This window comes from Daktulosphaira vitifoliae, unplaced genomic scaffold, assembly GCF_025091365.1.
Source record: "Daktulosphaira vitifoliae isolate Bord-2020 unplaced genomic scaffold, ASM2509136v1 Scaffold_3, whole genome shotgun sequence".
In the NCBI taxonomy this organism is placed as follows: domain Eukaryota; kingdom Metazoa; phylum Arthropoda; class Insecta; order Hemiptera; family Phylloxeridae; genus Daktulosphaira; species Daktulosphaira vitifoliae.
This window is the reverse complement of record NW_026099574.1, coordinates 39,079,400-39,103,571: the sequence shown is the minus strand read 5'-3', so window position 1 is coordinate 39,103,571 and position 24,172 is coordinate 39,079,400. Positions and strand designations below refer to the sequence as shown.

Sequence of the window (24,172 nt, the reverse complement as noted above, 5' to 3'; positions counted from 1 at the left end):
TCCAGATATAAGTATAAATAAACCAATAACCATCTGATTTATTTCATTGCTGTTAGTATCCTATTTGTGTGGACGTAGTGTCATTGCACCAACTGCTACGTTTGGGTGTTCTAAAAAAAATTAAGTATGGTAGATCTATATGTAGAAAACAACTTGGAAGCTTTAAGCTTGTCCAATTATGCATTTTCGTTAAAATTTTATGCAGTAAATATCATATACTTTTTACATTTTAAATTAATTTACTACAAATTGATTTTATGTTTTAGGAATTCAGAAATTATGAGGATAATATATTTTATTCGCCATTAAATATCCATGTACTTATGTTTATGGCCAGTGTTGGAGCTGCAGCTGGAACTTTTGATGAAATGTTTAATTTATTACATTTAAGCAAGAATAACACAATTGAACTACTAGATACTTACAGACGTTTATATAAACACTTAGAAGTAATTTATAATTAAAGTAAATTTATAATACCTGAATACATCATGCCATGTTATCATTTATTACAGCAAACAAATATTATTTATTTAAACACTATGCAGTGGCACAACTACTGAGGATGCTAGGGAGTCTTTAAGCACCTCAATCTTGATTTTAACGCCTATAATATCTCGTGTCTTATCTTGTTTTTAATAACTATAGTTTAATTATTTGTTTTCTGATCTTTTTTTACTGTTACATTTTTATTTTTCAATTAATTAAGTGGGTAATGATTAAGTGATCACTCTGTATGTATATGAAGTACTGAATAAAAAATAAATTATTTTTGGCAAATACTTGATTGTAATTTTACTTAAGTCAATTAAATTTACACAGATAATAATACTGTAACAATAAATATAATGCTAAGAGATAATTAAAAATTCTAAAATCTATAAGAAACAATATTTTTTAAATCAAATTATTATAGAAATTTTTTTTAATTTCACTTAGTCTTTAACAATAGTTACTTTTTTTTAGCTAAAATTCATTTGCCATATTCAATTAGGGTTGCCGAGGTGATACTTTTACCCTTCGGTATTTTGACAGAAGTGCTCCTCTACTCCTTTGTTCCGGCGTCACCGAGTTTTGCCTTCTTATTATGTTTAAAACACTTTTATTTTTATTTAACACTAATAAGAAAAAATATATAATTAAACATTTTTTTTAAATTTAAAATTAGTCATTTTTATCCCTATGGTTACAAAAAAATTTAATGGGTCGATAGCAATTTTAGGACAAGTATATTAATACATAGAACGTGTATGGAATACAAATATAGTATAAGTACATAAGTGGGTACGAGCTGCAACTACTCTATAAACGCTTGTAACTTTTTCTTATTAGTGATAAAATATAATAAAAAAATGTTTTAAACATAATTTAAGAACATAATAAATATGGTAATTTTAATTTTACAGGAAAATCATGCTTTAAAGGCAGCAAACGGAATTTTTATTGATAAATCGTTTAATGTTAAGCAAAACTACTTGGATGATACAAAAAAACATTTAAAAATTGGTTTTGAAGAATTAGATTTTCAAGGGAGACCAGAAGAAGAACGGCTTCATATAAATAACTGGGTTGAAAATAATACGTATGGCAAAATTCATAACATTTTAGCTCCAAGTGTGTAATTAAATATTTTATATTGCAACTGAAAATTATTTTTTGAATTTAAGAAAAAATACTCAAGTTACAACAATATTAATCTACAAAGATCCGATTATTAAACCACTCAATTGCGCATAAATTAAATATACTTAAAAAGTTTGAGTTAAAAAACTAAACATTTTTTTATTTACCTATATTTTTGATTAATAAGTTTTTAATTACTTTTTAGAATCATCTCTTATAACTTATTGGTTGAATTTATCATTTTAAACATACATCTATAACTTGCTTATAAAACAATAGATATCTAATTTAAAAATATGACGAGTCAATAAAAACTTTTAGAACAATACTTCAGAATTTATAAATATTTTTATTCCTGAGCACGGAAAGAGGGCGGCCGAAATTAGTCTGATAGCAATACTTGTGGTCGGTAATCTGAGTCTATATTTTAAACCGTCATAACTTCTAAATTATTGGTCCAAAAGTTGTGATCTATTCGTTATTTTCTTAATTAGATTATTTCTTATTTAATAAGTTAGTTAAATATGTATGTTGTTATTTAAGAAAATAAAGTTAACATCCCACATATTATAAAGAATGATGCTAAGAAGTAATTAAGAGCTAATTAAAAAAATGTATGTAACTAAACACATCAAAAATTGTTTTTCAATATTGTATTTATTTTATGAGTAATTACGTGGTTTGTGATTAAAGTATCACTCGACTACAGGTCTTTTCCAATTTAATCATTTCTATGATAAATTTAATTAAAGTAGAAAGAGTAAAATATTTTGCATAAAATTATTAAAAAAATAACTTTTTTAAGTCATCTTAATAGAATATATTTTTTCTCAAATATTATACCTTTTTAAGAGGAGAAAAATCATTTTATAAAATTGACATTTGTTACCTTTTACCTACAACTGTTCTCATGCTTCATAAAATTGTATTAATTAACTTTAAAAATAATTAATACATTATACTATTTTTTCAATTAAAAATTTATCATTTTCTTATAGATACGGTTGATCAAAGCACAACTATGATAATGATTAATGCTTTACATTTTCATTCACCCTGGCTATATAAATTCGATGAAGCCAAAGATGAACCATTTTACATTACTCCTACGACCACAACTAATGTTAAAATGATGAGTCTCACTGCAAATTTAGGTTTATATCGAAATGAAGCTGCCAAATATTCAGTAATAAAGATACCTTACGAAGTAAATATTTTTTATTTTCAAAACTATAACTATAGTCTCTTTTATAATCAGTATTTAACTTAAAAACTTTATTTCTAGAAAACCAATTTCAATATGTTTATTTTATTGACCGATTCTAAAGATGGTTTAAAGGAAGTTGAAGCAAATATTCACAAAGTTCATTTGACTGATATTACAAAGGGTATGAAAATGCATAATGTTAATTTAAAACTTCCAAAATTCACGATCGTTACTCAAACTTATGACTTTAAAGATATACTATCCAAAGTAAGTAAAACTATTTTAATAACTTTACTGTAAGAAATTATCACTTTTTTTCGTCACTTTTAGATACAAGTAGTGTAATTTTAACACAAAGTACCGATTATTCATACAAAAATATAACATTTTTATCATAATTTATCAAAAATTTACTTTACATTATATGCGTTAAAATGTTCCAGTACTTTACAGGTGAACTTTGATTAACCGTCACTCGTTTATACATTATCAAAGTTTAAGGACATATCTAAACCAAATCAGCGTAGAGTAATGAATTATTCATTAGGCCTACAATTCATGATTATGGTTTGGATATGTCTTTAAACATTGATTACTGATAAACGAGTGGCGGTTTAAATTCCACTGTATAAAAAATTCGGACATTAAAAGAGTATTGTTATAGTATTTTATTGTTATTATATTATAATACTAATATATTGTTATATATTAGTAGTATTAGGGTCGTATCTGAGAATTGTTTTGTCCTGTTAGATTTTGCCGTCCAATATAAAAAATGATTTTTTGGTGTTCTTTTTTTGAAAAAGATGAGTTTAAAAAAGATCTTACATCCATGAAATTTACATAAATGTAGCATTATCTTTAAGACACATATACCACTCAAATAAAAATACGACTCTAAGTAATAATATTTTCAAATGAATAAAAATAAAAGCTCTACTAAATTTTTCCACAGATTGGTGCCCCAACCATGTTTACAGAAAAAGCAAACTTCTCTGAAATAGCAACTCCATCTGAAAGACCACTTTTTATCAATAAATTCATACAGAAAACACATATTGATGTTACTGGAGATGGATCTGACAATTATCGTACAAATAAAAACAGTAATTAATTCCAGATAATTTTATACATTTCATACGCTAACACATTATAAAATAGATTCCATCAACCATGTGTTTTGTAATATGCATATTCGTCGCTTCTTTACGAAAAATTTAAAAGAAGACTAAATAGTACAAAAAGAAATTTTTCTCTCGATCGATTTAGTATTAGTAATATTGCAAAGATATTCTTTAATAAATAATAATCAGTAATATTATTTAATAAATGAATTTCTCTTTATTTAAAACAAAAAGTGCGTGATTGAGAGCTAATAATTAATAAAAATATAATATAATAAATTAAGTTAGTTAAATAAAATACATCTAACACATGTTTAAATCAGTCTATTTAAAAATTATCATTCAATTATAATTCAGAATAATATTTAGTTATTCTTCTAGTTTAATGGGCGACTATATTTCTATTACTGCAGGCATGTATATGAATAATTTTTACTCAAAATTTACCAAAAACATCATATTGAATAAAAACATGAAAAACTTTTTAACAAAATTATTTTTTAGTACTTATCTTTAGAAATAATAGAATGCTATATAATGTCCTTCTAAGTCTAAAAATCGACAAAATAGTAATTTTGAGATGAATATTCTTTTAAAAATTTGTAAATTTGATAAAACTTTTTAAAAAAATTTCTCATTGCAAAATTGTTTATATGTAATTTAAGGAAAGTGGAATGGTCATTATGTATTTCCCCCTTCTTGTTGAATAATCTATTATCCACAATTATAATGTGATAAAATAATTTCCCCTTAGATTATTCATGATAGTTTATGTAATGTAAACGGTTGTATATTAAGTAAGCAATTGGGGTAGTTGTCTCCGTGACTTGCTCTAGTCCAAATTTTATGAAGCCGATAATTAAATAGGGTAAGACGGTCTAAAATGACAAATGGAGAAAGATGACGAATTCAAATTTCTTAATATCAATCTCATATAGCAGTACATTATTCTATCTAGTGTAAAGCCTCTTAAGATACACTTCGTTCTTAATAGTAAGAACACACGTACGCGCACGTTTATTTTTGAAGTGGATAGAAATTCATATTTAACGTGTTATGATGTTTGTTCATCAAATTTAGGTACTAGTATGCATTACATACATTAGGAAAATTTTTCAAATTTTTCTCTTAATCGCTTTAAAATTATTACTTAGTATCTATTAATTCATAATTAAGCATGACTGAAATTTATATAAGAAATACTTTATTATAAAGCTTAATAATACAAATTTTTCATTTAAATATTATTCTGAATTATAATTGAATAATAAATTTTAAATATTATACTGATTTAAATATTTGTTAGTAATATTTCATTTAACTAACTTAATTTATTATATTATACTTTTATTAATTATATATGAATCGTTAAAAATCGAATTAATTGTATTTATGATTTAAAATTTGTTTTAAATAAAAATACATTTAATTATTTAGGAAGTTAAAATTTAAATACTGATTTATGTTTCTTAATTACAGATTTAGATTTATCAAATACAACTCAATATCCTAGTGCGAATTTCCACGTTGATCATCCAATTATTTTTTGTGTTAGTGGCAATAATGATAACGTCATTTTTGCTGGTAGATATATACATCCATAATTCAAGTACGACTGCACCATAAACTGAACAAATAAAAATGTTTACTTAAATAGATTTTTAATAAATATAATTTTACTTATTTTCATTTAATTGAACATAAATGAATTGTCAAGGAAACTTAATTATTTAAAGAAATCAACTTGTGTTCAAATTTTTTAAAACGTTCTGTAGCACGTGAAATTAAAACGCTGAATAACCATTTTAAGACAATTGCTAAAAAATGAATAATTGTTATTTTTATATTTTTATTATATACGAAATTAACTATGCAATTATTTTATTCAATAAAAATATGACAACTTTACTAAGTAATCCGATTTTCTTAGTCAACCCATTCTTAAAATTAACAGCAACAATTACCAGTATAGTCCATAACCTATAATAGTAAATTTCTACGGTTTATTTCCAAAGTATGGCGTTCAAATCTCATCAATTTAAGAAATTGAAATTGAGAACAAAATTAAATTTAAAAATTCATTAGTGACTAATGCAAAGCAGCACTTTCAGTAAGAAAAAAAAACTTTTTCTATAACACTTTATTGTTATTTTCACAGTAATAAAACTTTTTTTTAAAGAGTTTTAATATATTTGTAACTTATTAATTTTTGAAAAATCTTTAAATTTCATTAAATAAAAAAACATTAATCACTTGTTAATTTTATCTATCATTTACCTTATTGATACTCTTTAAATATACTGCATTAATTGTTTTATATTGTTTCTAACTTTGACCGTTTATGATTTCACAGGGCATAACTAAAAATGATCTCATGCGTTACAATATTTCTCGACCTTGTTTTGGAAAAAATTATATGCAAAGTGAATTTTTAAAGCATTTAGTTTCTTTTAAAATAATACATTTTTTAATAATTTTTTATTGTATTTCGTGAAATACACGTGTATGCATCTATAAAATAATTTTTAGATATATTCTTTACAACTTAAAGGGTTGTCAACTTAAATTTGTTTAATGACAACATACATATTAAACTAGCTTTTATAGAAAATAGAAAATGACTGGTCGATAACCGCTTTTGGACCAATACTTTGGAAATTATTATCATTTTAAAGTATAGACTGGAGGTAGTGCGTATGATGCTATTTTTATTATTAGTCATTTCTCAGCCGCTCTCCTTCTACCTAGGTACAAAATTGTGAATATTCCCTAATGCATTAGTTCAAAAGTTGTTATCGAATAATCATTTTCTTAATTAAATGATTTTCTTTATTAAATAAAAGCTTATTAAATATGTATATTGCTGTTTTTTTTATCGCTTTATTAGTGACCGAGTTTCGCATACGAGAGGGCAGTGCGTATTAAACACTGCCACGTTACCGACTCAGCCACGCCATCCCTCATGTTGCTGTTAAAAAAAAAATGAAGTTTACACCCCTTATAAGTTATAGGTAATGGATCTATAAATTATTTTATAAGAGATGATTAGATTTGCGTATATAACTAACAAAATTAAAAAAATATATAGGTATTATTTTAAAAGAAATCGAATTACTAGCGTTAAAATAACCACCTAGTATATATATATATATATGTGTGTGTGTGTGCAATAAACACTGATATGTCTATAAGATACCTAATTAATATCATTGAAATGATACAATAATTTAAAATAGACATCTACGAGACGTTTGTTTGAGATCTGAGGAATGTCTCATAAGCCACAATATTTTTATTTTTTACGACTATAAAAAATATCTAATTAGAGAAAACTCATCGATTAATATTTAAGGACACTTTATAAATTTGTTATTTATATGAAGGATGCCTTTTACTAAGACATATTAAAGGAGACATTAAATTAATTAATTAAAATGGAAATAATTGAAGAGGTAAATAATATAACGGATATACAATACGGCGATTGTAAAAAAACAAAAAAAGAATCTACGAATTATTCTAGATCCTAATGAGCTGATAAAAAGTATATTAAAGTATAAGAAAGTGCACCAATGTTAAAGTAAATTAAAGTATAATTAGCTAAAAAAAAATATTCCCGATTTTTGATATTGAAAAATATACTGTTTTACGGTTATTTACTGTAAAAATCCGAATTAAAAAAAAACATGTGTTGCTATAGTTTTAATAATACAAAATATTTTAACGTAATTCCAGAAATTTCAATACATTGTAATTATAGTTATACATATAAGCTAAACCAGTAAAAATAAAAATAAAAAATTATTTTAACTACATCTAATATATTTTAAAACATCCAATTTACTTATTGTACCAATTTGTTGTATAGATTGTAAATATTCAAATAAAAGAAAAAAGAAAAAAAACTACATCTTGAGAATAAAATATAGGTTTAAAGTTGACAACATATAACATTATTTCATTTAATGACTAATAATTTATATTAACTCTATAATTATATTTTAAAGCTCTAATTTTTTTTTATACTTTTATAATGAACTTAGAATTGCATTTATTTTGATTAGAAGTATTAACAATTTATATATTTTAATTTATTTAAACGTTTTATTAAATTTTTAATTTGTTAACATTAATAATATTCATTTTCAAAATTTTATCAAATTAAACAGTAACTAACTTTATTTTACATTCATTATTTGAATAATACTTATAACCTATTTGAACACGGCGTCCGGTGGTATCACGCGGGTTAGTTAACGTTCGTGGTTTTGTTTTGTCTTAGGTTTTTAGCTATGTCGAGGATAAGAAATAAGGTGAGTGGACTGTATATTTGAATGTAGAATGAATTTTACAATATAAAATTATAACAATTAAACATATTATACAAAAAATATAAAATCTTATATCCACCAATGTGGGTAGGGGGACACTTAATAGTAATGCCACTAAGGCGATGATATAAACAAATAATAAATTATACAAGTAAGTAAGTCTTAAAAAGATAGATGATTAAACATTATCGTGTCGTAACTCAAAAAAATTAATATAAATAAAATTAAAAAAAATAAAAAAGAATTTGATTAGATTGAAGGTTTGAGTGAGAGTTAGAATAAAAGTGAGAGTTACCTTTGATTCGGGGTGTGATTCGAAGGATATAAAATGACAATATAAATATTCTTACAGATTTAAAAAATCTTACCTAATAATTTTTCTTTAGTTATAATAATAACTTCAGTGATATTATTAATAAAATGATAAATAAAGTAACACAAATTCAAGTTTTAGTTAACAAATTAAGCATGTAAGAACTTCGACAATGATAATCACAATATCCATAATATTACAATATTGTTACGTATCCAGAGCACGAAATGAATAGGGCCGAGAAAGGGCTTGCTCTGCCTTTTTATAAAATTATTTTACCCCCAAAAATCATCATTGTCTTATTCTTACAGTGTAACTGTTATATATATATATATATATAATACAGAAATAATTACAGATGAATAAAATATATAAATATATAAATTTCCTAGAAATAAGGTTAGGGTTAATACAATTCATTTGATTATTAAAATTAGTATAAAAGAGATGACAAAAATAATTTATAGATTTCTTTTCAGCTTTTCAAATTACTTTGTATAACGTTATTATTATATGTTATTATAACATATAATATTATATACAAATTTTTATATCATTATTATATTTAAAATGTCTGTCTGTTTAAAATGAGAATAAAAGTCTAACATTAAGAACTAAAGTGTTCAGTATTAGTTAAATAGAAAAAAATTGAATATATGATTTTTAATTACCAAGTATGTTTTATTGAAGTCCTCTACAGCATTTGACCAATCATACACCGCATCTACTAAAATATAAATTAAAATATTTACAATTTTCTTTTTACTATCATAAAATATAACCTATAGGTACATTTATAAATAACAAATTATAGAAATTTAACACGTCTATTTGAACGTATTCCTGAACTAAATAATTTATGAAAAAATAAATGATTGTTGTCACGATTCAAAATAAATTATTAAATAATTGTTTTATTTATATAAATTCAATATTAATCATTGAAAATTATATATGTCTATTCAATTTTAAAGTAAACCGACCTTCTTTAGATGCTTCTAAAGGAAACGAAATACATGACTTCAAATCATCATGTTCTATAATTTCATCAACTAATGTGATATTTCTATTAGAAATTTGTTCAAATTTACCTTCAGTGGTTATGTGTTTTTTTGTCGCATACGGTTCAGTCTTTTCTTGAGTGTCATTAAGTGTCGTTGAAGGATTAATTCCTTCCTCAACGCAATTATTTACTAAATAAAATTACTAGAAATAAAAAATTGTTTTCATACTTGTAAATTAAACATACCTTTTAAAGGTAATTTCTTTATAGTGTCTAAAAGGGGCTCGTTTGTAGTAGGTAAGAGACAACACTGAGAACCAGTGTGCATATAATTTTTTAATATTGAAATTGAATTATGACGCTCATGCAAAGTTTTTTTATTTGAAATAATATTTTCTAATGAGACGTNTATTAATCATTGAAAATTATATATGTCTATTCAATTTTAAAGTAAACCGACCTTCTTTAGATGCTTCTAAAGGAAACGAAATACATGACTTCAAATCATCATGTTCTATAATTTCATCAACTAATGTGATATTTCTATTAGAAATTTGTTCAAATTTACCTTCAGTGGTTATGTGTTTTTTTGTCACATACGGTTCAGTCTTTTCTTGAGCGTCATTAAGTGTCGTTGAAGGATTAATTACTTCCTCAACGCAATTATTTACTAAATAAAATTACTATAAATAAAAAATTGTTTTCATACTTGTAAATTAAACATACCTTTTAAAGGTAATTTCTTTATAGTGTCTAAAAGGGGCTCGTTTGTAGTAGGTAAGAGACAACACTGAGAACCAGTGTGCATATAATTTTTTAATATTGAAATTGAATTACGACGCTCATGCAAAGATTTTTTATTTGAAATAATATTTTCTAATGACACGTCAGTTTGCGTTTCACAATTTAATGAATTCAGTAAGGACAATTCTGTTTGTGTCTCGGACACATTGAACATAAGTTTAATATTAGTCTGAGTAAGTTTCTCAGAGGTTAATAAAGATGTCTGAACTGCAATGTCTTGAACTTCCTTATTCTGCGACTCCAAAATATGTGCTTCTGGAACAGATTTTATTTGACCGTTTATATCATCTGTCAATCTGTTTGTCNTGGAACAGATTTTATTTGACCGTTTATATCATCTGTCAATTTGTTTGTTTGTGTTCCATAATCTACTGAGGTGACTAAATAAAATAAAAATTAATAACGTAAAAAAAAAAATTATAATGACTGTAACACGTAAGAATTAATCATAAATAGAGAAAATAAATTTAGCAAACGTTCAAATGTGCATAGAATTACCATTGCGTTTTTTCCTTAACCCAAGTTTCTTCTTGGCAATTCTTATTATTCGTGTAATAATATTAACCATTTTTTATCAAAAATTATTGATTTACTTAATTAGATCGAAAATGATTTTTATGTGAAAATCATCATTATTTATAAATATATAAATGGTTGCCATGGAAATGTTATTCAAACCAGAAATACTGCTACAATTATAATATGATAATCTTTTTGGTTATTAATTAATATTCCGGGTAATTCTCAAAAATTGATTTGAACAATTTTTTATTATTCTTTAACATTGAAAATATTCATTTTCAAAATTTTATCTAATTACATACATTTTTGATTTCCTAAAAACTACGATAGTTTAATAAATAGAGAAGAAACTGTGTTTTCTATTCATTATTATAATTCTTTTAATTTTAAATAGATTTGATGGTAGTGTTATTTATGTTTATTTATATCATCGAAAGTTCCAAATAAGGAAATGAACCTTTTGGTTTTCATCAAACGAAATTTTTTTCTTTTCAACTNAAAGCGCCGCGATCGCCATCCAGTAGTAAAGCTGGAGTCGCGATGCGACCGCGACATACTCCCCCCCCAGTCCGGCCGGTCGGCCCATGAGCGCCTAGGACAGCTGGTCCGTTTGCCCGTCCTCCAACTCCGGGAAGTCGGGAACCTCGATGATCGGGGCGTCCAAAACCGCATCTTCGGTCTCCATTCTCTCCGAGAACCGGAACTCTACATCTATGTGCTGCGGGTCCACCTGGTCGTCCCCAAGGAAAACAACTGGTTGAACGCTGCCGATAAAGCGTTCCACACCTTCGCCGGAATGGGACTCACTCCCGACGCCACTTGGTGTCGCGGTGGTCACCTGGGTGGTTGACGCTTCCGCGGTGTTTTTCGGTCGAAACCGGCCATGTTCGTCCCGTTGGCTGTGGCGATGGTTTGGCCGATCTGTTTCCAGCCTGCCCTGTGCCGGCTGATTAAGTCGAGCGGAGGTTTGGCCGGGTCGATGTCGCCGCTGGTTCGACCGCCGGCTAGGTTCGCCCTGCTCCGCGCGACGTTCCGTTAAACCCCGATCGAACGCAGCCCATAAGAGGGATTGGGACCGAAGTTCCCCAATCCCCGCCGTACGGACTCGTTCTCGGGTCCAGGTTGGGAGTTCCTCATATTCTTCCCCCAGCAGTGCCGCCGCTTGCCGCATCAACCTGCGAGCCTGTTGCCGCATGAGGTTTGCGGTTTCGGCCGCAAGCCGGCGAGATGGCCGAAAGGAACGGAGCTCCGCGTTCTGTCTTTGGTTGCTGGACATGCTGTAAAATAGAAAATTTATTAGGATTACCTCCTGAGGCGTCATATTTTATGGCGGTGACATGTAGCTTTAACTGACGCCTTCCTTTAGTCACAAACACTCCCTCACCTAGCCTTTTGGCTAGTTGCACTGGCCCCAGCCATTTAGGGGCAAAGCCGGCGTGAAACTTTTTATCAGCGCTGGATAAGGGATGCGCGCGAAACTACACCCAATCCCCTTCTTTAAAGCGTCTGCGGTGATTTTCGCGGGGTAATTTGTGACCAGTATCTTTTTTATCGGAAGATAACCCGAATTTTTGTGAGGGTTGTTCTCCCCCCCCGGAAATTTTCGTTTTCCTACCGAAGACACCGGAGTTATCGGTTATCACACCGGAGTTATTGTTATTGTCCGGAGTCTTTACGGTAACAATATTTTTCTGTCCGGTCATTTCTATTTGTTTCGGGTTTTTACCCGTAGAAATAATGTCCAGCAGCCAATCGCCGGGGGCTTTGGCTTCTCGCCCAAAGGCCCGCTCAGAGGGAGTGCTCCCTGTTAGCCTGTTCCGACGATTTCTTATTGAAAAAAGTATATTCGGAATACAGCTGTCCCAGTGACTATGTGGTTTGTCAACCAAAGCTGTCCGAAGACCTTTTTTCAAATCCTGGTTTCGGCGTTCTACAGGATTTGCTCTTGGATGGTAAATTGGCGTTGTCCATCCTTCTGTGCCCCACTTCTCCAGTGCTTTCTCCATTGTTTTGGAGACGAACTGTGTTCCATTATCTGAGAGAAGTACTCTAGCATAGCCGAAACGTGAGAAAAATTCTCTTTCTAGAGTGTCGGTAATCGTCTTAGCGGTGGCTTGCCCTAGGGGATATGCTTCTACCCATCTACTGTAGCAGTCAGTTGCTACAAGTAGGCAAGTCTTACCGCGTTGAGATCTTGGGTATGGCCCCATAAGATCAATGCTAACAACCTCCCATGGCTGGCGGGGCTGTCTTGGTCGCATTGGGTCGTCTTGCTTCCGGTTCAACGGTTTAACGCAAGCACAAACGTGACACCTTGCGACATATTGACGTACCGACTCTCTCATACCGGTCCAGAAGAAACGATTACCGATGCTCCGGTAAGTTTCTTTCCATCCTGGATGTCCGGCAGAAACATGATCATGATACCTCCATAGTAGGTGATCTGACATGTCCGACGGAACGACGATAATCTTTCCGTCCGTTCCATTATTTACCGGGTCTTTTAGCAAAATACCATCTTGCAGGTGGTATTCCTGGTGTAAGCGCCGGTAAATTGGTTTGTCACTCCGGAGTTTCCGGACATACTGGGCCAAAGTTGCATCTTCGGCTTGCCAGGTTCTAATGTCGGAAATAGCGATATTCTCCGGGTAAGTTTTTACTCTTTTACCGTTTTTGGCTGGGCTAAAAGAGGTAATATTACCTTGTAAGATTTCTTTCACCAGCTTTTTCTCGGGTAACTTATTGTATTTTGGGTCCTGGTCGGACGCTGAACAATAACCCCGTTTGCTAGGAAAGTTTTCTCCGGTAAATAAATCTGCGGCTCGGACCCTGAGGTCATAAAGTGAGTCCGTATCAGATTTCCTTCGGTTCCGCGCAATACCAGTGATAGGAGTCAACTCCTTCGGAAGTTTTAACGGGAAAGACTGTGGAACTGTTAACAACTCATGTGTTAACTGGTCTTGTTCCAGGTCTTCCAGAGATTTGTTCGGCAAACTGTTCTCGGAGAGAGCCGCTTGTGTTCCTTGGTCAGGACGTTTTGCACTACTCTCCTGTGTTTCCGAAACTTCTCTTTTTGCCGTACGTTTCTTCCGNTGCACTACTCTCCTGTGTTTCCGAAACTTCTCTTTTTGTCGTACGTTTCTTCCGTGTGTGCTCCGTTTCTCCGGATTTGATAGCGGCGAGCTGCATATTTTTACGCTTCTCCGGTGCCTTTTTGGGTTCCTGGTCGGAAACTTTGGTACCGGGCTTGCGCTTACGGTTCTTTGGGCGGGCTAGTTTTTCTTGTCCGGTCGGTTTCCCGTGAACCGTCCGGAACTCTTCCCGTTTCCCGTACTCGCCGTTTTTCTTTCCGGGCAATTCGCCCACCAGTGCCCAGTCCGGTTGCAGTTTTTACAACGTGCCGCTCCGGACGGGCTTTTTTCCGGTCTAATAACCTCTTTCTCCGGTGGCGGTTTCTTATTTGCCCATTTGAAGCTATTCCCTTCCGCGGAATACTTCTTTTCTTCGGGCCGCCGTTCCGGAGAAAGGTCCTCAACGTCCAAGTCGCTAGCCAGCTCTAGCAGATCTTCCATTGACCTCGGGCGTCTCACTCTTGCGTGGACCCGATAGTCACTGCGCATAAGCCCTATGATTAGGTCGACCAACTCGTACTCTGTGAGCCTTGAGTCGAGACGACGGGCTAGCTGGCTCTTCCACATTACAAACTCCCCTAGGGATTGACGTTCGCCTTGGTGAGCACTGTGGAGATCATTGCGTACTTGGGTAAGTATAGCAATGCTATTGAACCTCCTCAAAAATTGTTGTCGGAACACTGTCCATGTGGGGTTCAAGCAGCGTATAGTACCCCACCAGTTACCTGCCTCTGCTTTTAACTGTGGGGACAGTACACGTACCCACTTCTGGTGTGGTACGTTCGCTTCGGTTAGGACCATTTCAGCCTCTTCGATGAAAGCGTTGGGGTCCTCTTGTTTCTTTCCGGAAAACTCCGGCAGAGAATCACGCGCCAACGTTAGACTGTCGTGGGACAGTAGCGACGTTTCGTTAAAAGTAACGTGTCGTTGCTCCCTGGTCCTATTGTCCGGATGGGAACGACTTTCAGATCGTTCTACTCCGTTATTACCGGTCATTCCTTGGTTTGAAACAAAAATGTGGTGTTTCTGACCGAAGGAACTCGAATTTTCACCGGAGAACTGTATGTTCTGGTGATGTTCCTCGGTCGTCCGGTTACTTTCACCGGCAGAATTTTTGTTTACACCGGAAGAACAGAAACTTTCACCGGAGAATTGTCTGTTTCGGTGCTGTTCTTCCGAAATCCGGTCTAATCCACCGAAGAAAACAGAATTTTCACCGGCGTAGGGGGGTCCCGGTCGGTGTAACCCGGGGTACCGGCCGTTTTCACGGGGCGAATTTATTTTTTCGCCGAAGAACTGTTTTCTACTGTATAGTTCCGCCGAAGTATCCCGTAATTCACCGGAGAACTGATTTGCAGTCCGAAGCTCCGGTGGGGGGGATGGGGGGTCCTCTCGAACTGCTCGGTCGGAATTTTCCGGGACGGCCATCTGCTCACCCCCTTCCGATCGGAGTTGTGAATTCTCGGGTCTGTCCGCTATAACTCGCCTAAGCGTGTGGTGTGGCGGCAGGGTTCCCCTATTGGTACTGCAAGGTACCCCCTGTACTTCGCAAGCAGACAAGTTGACTTGCTTTATCAAGTCGTTCAACTTTGTCTCAAGCTGAGCAATGTGTTCGCGCTGTTGGGCGACTATTGCTTCTAGCTCCTCGTTCCGCTTCGCATTATCCTCGACGTACCCGCATAACATCATATACGTGTCATATGACAGTGACCAGCTGTCTCGGTCGTCTTCGGAACGGCGATCGTCATCTTCCGGTTGCCCGGGCCTCCCGTTAGGGATATCGTCATCTTGGGGTGGAGGATTACTTGGTTTTTCGGGGTGAAATTTGACGCTTGCCGCGTTAACCCCCTCCTCCTGGCTTAGAAAGTCTTCCAGCCGAACCATAAGGTCGGCTTTAGAACCCCCAGTAGCGAGACCCCGTCGTGACAGCTCCCCTTGCAACTCTCTTATCGTCAGCTCAAGTATGCTCTTACCTGACATATTGAGTGCTGATATTCTAATAATAACAGATAAGTAGGTCAATGGGGATAAGCTAATGCGCTGATCACGTGATCGGGAAGTGGACTTGTCTATAAGATATTTTTAGCACAAACCACGTTAGGAAATTCTCCTGTATAATAAGTCTATCTCTAATTATATAGCTTATATACACCTTAACCCCAAAAATTAATAAGCTTATGGCTAATTAAGTCTTAAAAATTTCTTTTCCTGGGATTTACTACGCTTTTAGCCAGTTAAAGCTGTAGGTTCTATATTTTGCAAATATTTTATTAAGGGTGCTACAAATAATAATTGCTTTAATTATTTAGCACATACCTTAATAACTTCTTAGTCTGCAAAAAAAAATATTCCTTTTCGACTGCGCCAANTGCAAAAAAAAATATTCCTTTTCGACTGCGCCAATGTTGCGGTTGTTAGGTGATATTTTAATAATTATAATAATTAATTACACCGTATTTAACTTTATATTAATATATATTTAACTTTTTATATATAAGAACTTAAACAACAGTATTACAACACACTAGACAAAATTCTATATGGTCAAACATTAATTCTTATATGTATCTTGTGATAGGTAGTAGCCGGCGGCCTGGACCGGTTCTAGCCGTCCGTCGGCCACTCCGTATGGCGCGACCTGCCGGACGTAAAGGGAAAGCGCCGCGATCGCCATCCAGTGGTAAAGCTGGAGTCGCGATGCGACCGCGACAAACTAATATGCTAAAGCTTATAGATTGAAAGTCGCGAGAAAAAATTCTGTATAGTAGACTCGTGACACAATAGAGTTGTAGCTAAGTTGAAACATGTATTAAATATAAATAATATATTCACTTGAATGCTAATTGTTAATTTTTTTAACACAACGTACATTTGAATGGCTTTTATTTGACCTACGACAATAAATTATACTTGGGTTCTTGTGCCATATAGATATTAAAAAGTTATCAATATTATTGAACATCTAACTTTTTTAATACCTTTTTTCTATATTAAAGTTTGATTTACTACATATTTATTAAATAAAATATTAAAATATAATTTTTTCTCGGTTTAGAAACGAGTGAGTAGAGGTTTTTACGAGAAGATAAGGAATATAAAAAAACAAAATAATATCTGAAAATTTATTAATATTACAATAATTTGAAAAAAAAATTATTGTGATTAATTATCATTCAAATATAGTATCAAATAGGACACTCATACCAGAAGTTATCAAAAACTAAATTGACAGTGAGTCATATAAATATATACTTGGAGTAGCATAGGGATCACAAGTTGGTTCTCTAACTTTGCAAGAGAATTTTTATTTGTATTGACCACACAGGTAACCAACCAAAAAATTGGATTAGTATGGTTAAGTTCGTACAAACGTTATCGATTTTATTTAAACAATTTTATCTCCTGTAAAATATAAATTTACCTTTGTGATTTTTGAAATAAATATATATTGTTTTTTTATGGTGTATAGTATGTACCAGACCACTAGTTAAAAAATCATAATGTGAAGGAATGAGCAGAAGTGATTTTTGTGTGTCCTTTTATTTTAAATTTAACTCTAATTATCTTATTATCCGCATATGCAAGAAGTCTCACGACCTTTCCAGCCGAGGTGTCAGAATGTGCTTACCGTTGATAATGGTAACATTGTTTCAAATTACGTATTCATATAGATGGTAGCTACAATATGAACATAACACACAAATTATAATTTTTAAATTGGATTTAAATTTTAAATCCAATAGTAACATGAAAAATTAACTATAATTAAAAATACTTATAATTACATAAGAATTACAATCCACATCAATCAGTATTTTCATAGCCCTAAAACTGTTAATGACATATAATAAACTTCATAATTAGTAATTTTTAAACAAAAACTTTAACTCAAGCAGGTTAATACAAAATTAATAATTTAATTTTCATTGATTGATATTATATTAAGTTCTTTAAACATAATACCGTTTAAATAGCTATATAATTTTATGAAAAAAATGGCAAGAAATTCTGAATCTCTAATACTTACAATATTAATCATTTTTAATTTACAATTAATAAAATATTTTAAAAATTGTCAGTTAAAATAAAACATAAGTATAATAATAATTACTGGTTTATCAAAATAAAGTGTATAGTATGAACTATAAATATAGAAATGTATTAACTCGATAAAAATAACAATATTATAGTGTACAAAATACAACTATATTTGTCACATAAATATAATATTACTGTAATAATAACACAAAGTTTATTCAAATAAAAAATGTAGTTTGCAGTCTCTTAAGTTTAAGGATTTTGAACTCTTCCCATAAATATGACATCATTCTTGTCACTAATAACAGCAATAATAAATGGATGATTTGCAATGAAATTGACTTGATGGAATGATGAATACAATTCCATAATAATACCTAAATATTTTTATAGAAAAAAGTACAATTAAAATTATAGTACTATTATAAATAAAATAAACTAATAAAATTTTACTTAAATTGGTCTGTTATTAAATTTTTTCTCTAGAATAAGAGAACAATTTTTTTTATTTATTATGATTCAAATTGTTCCTAACAAATACTATTTATTTCTAGAACTGAATAAGGTTTGGATAAGGATAGGAGTATAATAACCCTCTAATAACCCATAACATAAATAATGGGAATTTTCGAATTATCATTGACAAACAAATTTTTAATAAGAAGAAAAACGCTATAAATTTATTAAAAAGATAACATTGATGACTAAAAAAAGCATAAACTTTCCTAATGAATTTTGTTGGTTCTGGACTAAGTTACATTTGTTTATTAAATATAGGTTTTTTTCGTAAAAAAATGTAATTTTTTTAAAATAAATTATTTGAATAAAAATAAAACTATAAAATAAACAAGAAAAATACTATGAATACAAAAAGATGTATTATATAAAATGTACTTTTTAATTAAATAGACTTAATAATATAGGTGAATTTAAGAAAATAAAAGTTGGTTTAAACGATTTTTCCTCCTACAAATATATATTTTATACAAATTTTGGGAACTTTGGGAAATTTTAAGATATCAAGTCTCCCTAAGAACTTTGATTTACATCCATGGATTTAATACAAGTAAGGTAAAACAGTAGGGTCAATCCATGCCAAATCATCCAGAAGTGGTTGCACGACCACCTCATATTTTTCTTAAATATTCAGAGTTTATTATTTATGCTATAATTAGATTTAATCTAATTTTTTTTTTTTTTTATGACCTTCCGATTTTTATGGCTATTTTAATGTAAAAAATGTTAAAAATAGCCAGAACGTTAAAAAACACACAGATTATTCAATATTAACTCAATCGACTTAAAATTTTAGGATTGACCTTATTATAACTTATATTTAACATTAAAAAAAAAAAAAAAAAAAAATTTATGTGAAATTTCAAACTTAAATGACTTTCTAAAAATGGTGCTTTTTTTGAGAAAATTGGCGTTTTTGAGCTCACCTAAAACCATTAAGAAGTTATTATTTTATAGTGATTTTCAAATGTGGTATTGTATAGTATATAATCTATGTTCCAACTAAATTTCAAATATTTAAAACAATTTTCTTGGGATTTAGAGGCCTACAAAGTTAGAAATTTTATAAAAAGACACATATTCTAGGTGCATTATCTCTGTTGGGGGACCTAATTTCAAAAAATTTTTTTTTAAATTTTTTAGCTATATATCTGCTTAATACACCATAAAAATTTGAAGTTTGAGAAAAAAGTTTAACATGTAAAATTTAGCATTAGAAAATCAGTAAAAATCCGTTCAAAATCATGTAATTTAATGATAGTTTTTTGTTGTTTTCAAACCATATTTTTGTAATTTTTTTATATATTACTGTATATGTAATATATTACAATACAATGTAACTATTATATATTATAATTATTACATATAAATTTTTCTTTGAGAATTGTGTATAGGTTTTATAGGTTGTATTGTGGATATTTTAAATTTTAAATCTAATGATTTGGCGTTGTTTGTCTTTATAGATATTTATTTAGATAATCTTATTCTGATATAGATTAGCAAGATTAATTAAATTTATGACAATCTTTATTTGCTTATCATAATAATGAAAAGAAAAATTATTATTTTTCAGAAAATTATAATTTTGTAGTACATGATGAAATTCAAAGCTTCACTTGGTTAATAAACAAGTCACTCTTCATCCCTTTGTTTATTATTAGAAAATAGAAAATATAATTAAGTGTCGATGTATATGCATAATTAGTGATCACATGGAACATAATAGCGTTGCTGTACATACATTTCAAAATCACCTTATACAAGACATTAGATTATCATTAGACGTTACCCTACTGTTTTACCTTACTTGTATTAAATCCATGGATGTAAATCAAAGTTCTTAGGGAGACTTGATATCTTAAAATTTCCCAAAGTTCCCAAAATTTGTATAAAATATATATTTGTAGGAGGAAAAATCGTTTAAACCAACTTTTATTTTCTTAAATTCACCTATATTATTAAGTCTATTTAATTAAAAAGTACATTTTATATAATACATCTTTTTGTATTCATAGTATTTTTCTTGTTTATTTTATAGTTTTATTTTTATTCAAATAATTTATTTTAAAAAAATTACATTTTTTTACGAAAAAAACCTATATTTAATAAACAAATGTAACTTAGTCCAGAACCAACAAAATTCATTAGGAAAGTTTATGCTTTTTTTAGTCATCAATGTTATCTTTTTAATAAATTTATAGCGTTTTTCTTCTTATTAAAAATTTGTTTGTCAATGATAATTCGAAAATTCCCATTATTTATGTTATGGGTTATTAGAGGGTTATTATACTCCTATCCTTATCCAAACCTTATTCAGTTCTAGAAATAAATAGTATTTGTTAGGAACAATTTGAATCATAATAAATAAAAAAAATTGTTTTAATCTAATTATAGCATAAATAATAAACCCTGAAAATTTAAGAAAAATATGAGGTGGTCGTGCAACCACTTCTGGATGATTTGGCATGGATTGACCCAGTAAATAATAAAAAATTACCAGTAGAAGCTGCAGCTTCTGTTCCTTGCTCATTAACATCAATGTATGCTTTGTGATTAACACTGCTAACAAATAAAGGTTTCTCAGTGCGATTATACATTTCAGAAAAGTTTGCATCTCCAGAAAACATTGAAGAACATCCAAGCTATGTATATTGATAAGTTTTTGCATGAATATTAATATTTAAATTTTTGTTTTTAAGAGATAGTAACATAAATAATGAATCCTTACTTCAACTAGTACATTTTTAAGATCAATGGATTTTTCCAATTTAAATCTTGGCAATTTAACACTAACTTCAAAAGTATCCATATTTTCTAAGAGTACACTAAATCTAATCTTGGATAAATGATTTTCTAAGTTTCTTAATCCATCAATCGCATCAGGTAATAATATTACCATTTTAAACTTCAAATCCTAAATAATTAAAAATATATAGTTAATTAAACATTAATGATCTGATAAATAGTTTTTAAAAGAAATTTACTAAATAGTCTAAACGAAGTGCAGAATAATTCAACTCATTGTCATGGTAATATTGAAGCTGAAGATTTTCAAGGCTCATCATATTAACTTTTTTTGTTTTATTAGGAGTCAAATAAAATAGTTCATCTTTAGCTTGTTCAAATTTTATTTCCCATCCACTCTTAAAATGTACAGCATTTGCTAACACCAAAGCAGTATCAGAAGTTACTGAATCTAAAAATAAAATAACATATAAACAAGATAGATTCCATTAAAATTCCTATAAATGTATAATTTTGATCAATATTTTTCTTGATCATACAAAACTTTTATTCAAATGAATTTACTAGTATCATACAATTAATGTTAGAGTTAATTCTAAAACTAAATTAAACTTATGAAATAAAAACTTAAAAGTTACCTGCGGGCAATAATTCCTGAATTTTTTTATTTGTTTTTTTTGAAATCCACTTATTAATATATAGACGTTGTTCTTCTGGACTACTTGCAAAGTTTAGTCTTTCTGTAGTGGCTTGAAGATAATTACTTATATTATTTAAATACTTTTGGTTTAATTTGAATGAATTGTCAGCAAATAATCCAGTTGCTATTTTAATCTCATCTTGATCCTAAAAAAAATTATAAATCAATATGATGAAGTAAAGTGATTATAAATACATTTTTTCTTTTAGAATATTTAGCAGATTTTATTTTACATTGAAAAATACTGGTCCTTGTATATATTAATATCATATGAGATGCAAGTTTAAAATAACAACTTGTGCATGTATATAAAAAAATTCATTTAAAATTACCCCACTTCATCCTATCTTTTATATAATTAGAATTTTTACAAAATTGCATTTATTGTAAATTTTTAGAAAACTATGATAAAAATGCTCAGCACACTATAGCTTTAACAGATTGTATTTATGAAAAAGACACCAAATAAATATTGCCTTGAAGCGCTAAAACCTTTAATATACTACTGAATATAATGTTAGACTTTTACTCGCTATTAACAATAGAATAGAAAAACACGTGGATCTTAGAACTATCACTTTTTAGGCTAAATACATACACTAAACATTTTTATTTAAATAAAATCTAATATAATTTAATTTAATTGCTAAGACTAAAAATAAAAAATCTTTTAATTTTATTGAATTAAAAATATTGATGTATAACTAAGTAAAAGAAGATTAGAGAAACTAAAATTAATCAGTTTGATTCCATGATTAAAATTCTAAAATGCTCACTTTGAAGTTTTTCAAAATATTTTGATATGACTCTAGTAGTTCAGTAGCATTGTTTTTAGATATATGTAGTGCATTGAACATTTCATTAAATGTCTTTGAAGCAGCTCCAATGCTAGCCATAAACATGACCACATGGATGCTAAAAGGAGAGAATATTATATTGCCATCTTGGTTGCTTAATTGCTAAAAACGAATAACAAATAAATAAAAAATTAATTTAATTGAAATTTTAAATGATATTTACTCAAAGAGTATAATGATGTTGCAAAGTCATTATTTGCTAAGCGAAGAGATTCTATGTTAGTAATAGCAATTGCCATATTAGTCACAATTTTTATGATTTGTTTATAAAATAGCTGTATTGTGAAAAAATAACAACACTGAACTATTATTTATCATAAACAACAATATAGTAGTGAAAATTGTTTTACTTCTAAAAAAGGTTTTATATAGGCGATATCTATTCTTACAACATTACTGATTACAGTGTTGAAACTGAATACTGCATTGCATGAAATAACTAATTAGCATTAAATGATTAAAAATGAACTTGGAACCATTCCATTTAGCTGCAAATTACTAATAAAGTATAATCAATAATATACTGATAACCATTTTTACCAAACAAAGATTTTTCCAACATTAACATGACAAAAATACTTTTAACCATCACTAAATTTTAGAAAAAAATATGTTTAAGTTCTCAATAGTATTTATTATATTTGACCCACATTTAAAAACCAGTTGTAAATAATGGATACTAGCTAACTGCCAGATATGATTTGTGAAATTTGATTAGTTAACTTTAATTGATGACTCTCATATATTAATCTGGTTTAACACAGTAATTAAACAATCCTAAATTAATATTTACAAGTAACCCTGTAACAATTTGAGCATTCCTTATGTTCGTTTGTTAATATACATTTTAAAAAAATGTAGGCGAGGTTCTGTTATATGAAAATTGGTTTTTTAAACTCATATATATGTAAATAATATTAACTAGGTATTTTTGTATTTAATTTAATATTATAGAACAAACTAATGGTTTAAGTATGTATGGAATTGTATAAATTAAATTTTAATTTTTTCAGAGTTCATTAAAGTAAAGGAAATAATTCTTTTCCAATGACAAGTCTCTAAATTTGATGATATTCATATTCTAATCTACGGTTTGAAGATGCAAATTTCAAATAAAATCTTCTCATAATTTTATTTGGAATAAATAATGATTTTTTTTTTGTTCATTATAATTTATAGATACTTCTAAGAATATCCAAATCTTAAAGTATTGAGTGCTTCAATACATCTTCTAAAACCGATAGATACAGCATTATTA

At 29.5% G+C, this 24,172-nt stretch overlaps 4 protein-coding genes across 5 annotated transcripts; 1 reads left to right on the top strand and 3 right to left on the bottom strand.

The window, feature by feature from the left end:
• LOC126900719 (serpin B10-like) lies at positions 1-5,870 on the top strand. Its single transcript, XM_050676637.1, has 7 exons — positions 1-204; positions 267-449; positions 1,407-1,614; positions 2,622-2,830; positions 2,909-3,097; positions 3,786-3,936; positions 5,434-5,870. The coding sequence occupies exons 1-7, from the start codon at positions 127-129 to the stop codon at positions 5,556-5,558; spliced, it is 1,143 nt and encodes a 380-aa protein (XP_050532594.1). The 5' UTR covers positions 1-126; the 3' UTR covers positions 5,559-5,870.
• A 3,328-nt stretch (positions 5,871-9,198) lies between these two features.
• On the bottom strand, positions 9,199-10,692 carry LOC126900732 (uncharacterized). The gene is made up of 3 exons (XM_050676655.1): positions 10,328-10,692; positions 10,062-10,271; positions 9,199-9,325 (listed from the first exon to the last, which is right to left on the bottom strand). Exons 1-3 carry the CDS (start codon positions 10,557-10,559, stop codon positions 9,228-9,230), a joined length of 540 nt encoding a protein of 179 aa, XP_050532612.1. The 5' UTR covers positions 10,560-10,692; the 3' UTR covers positions 9,199-9,227.
• LOC126900735 (uncharacterized) lies at positions 9,206-9,992 on the bottom strand. The gene is made up of 2 exons (XM_050676658.1): positions 9,848-9,992; positions 9,206-9,791 (listed from the first exon to the last, which is right to left on the bottom strand). Exons 1-2 carry the CDS (start codon positions 9,927-9,929, stop codon positions 9,547-9,549), a joined length of 327 nt encoding a protein of 108 aa, XP_050532615.1. The 5' UTR covers positions 9,930-9,992; the 3' UTR covers positions 9,206-9,546.
• A 7,550-nt stretch (positions 10,693-18,242) lies between the features above and the next one.
• On the bottom strand, positions 18,243-23,394 carry LOC126900721 (serpin B4-like). 2 transcript variants are annotated; one of them, XM_050676638.1, is made up of 7 exons: positions 23,082-23,394; positions 22,834-23,016; positions 21,996-22,203; positions 21,597-21,808; positions 21,341-21,526; positions 21,110-21,254; positions 18,243-18,473 (listed from the first exon to the last, which is right to left on the bottom strand). In XM_050676638.1, the coding sequence occupies exons 1-7, from the start codon at positions 23,151-23,153 to the stop codon at positions 18,349-18,351; spliced, it is 1,131 nt and encodes a 376-aa protein (XP_050532595.1). In that variant the 5' UTR covers positions 23,154-23,394; the 3' UTR covers positions 18,243-18,348. The 2 variants fall into 2 exon arrangements, with proteins under 2 accessions (XP_050532595.1, XP_050532596.1); XM_050676639.1 differs by having other exon boundaries at positions 23,078-23,392.
• Between the last annotated feature and the right edge of the window lie 778 nt (positions 23,395-24,172).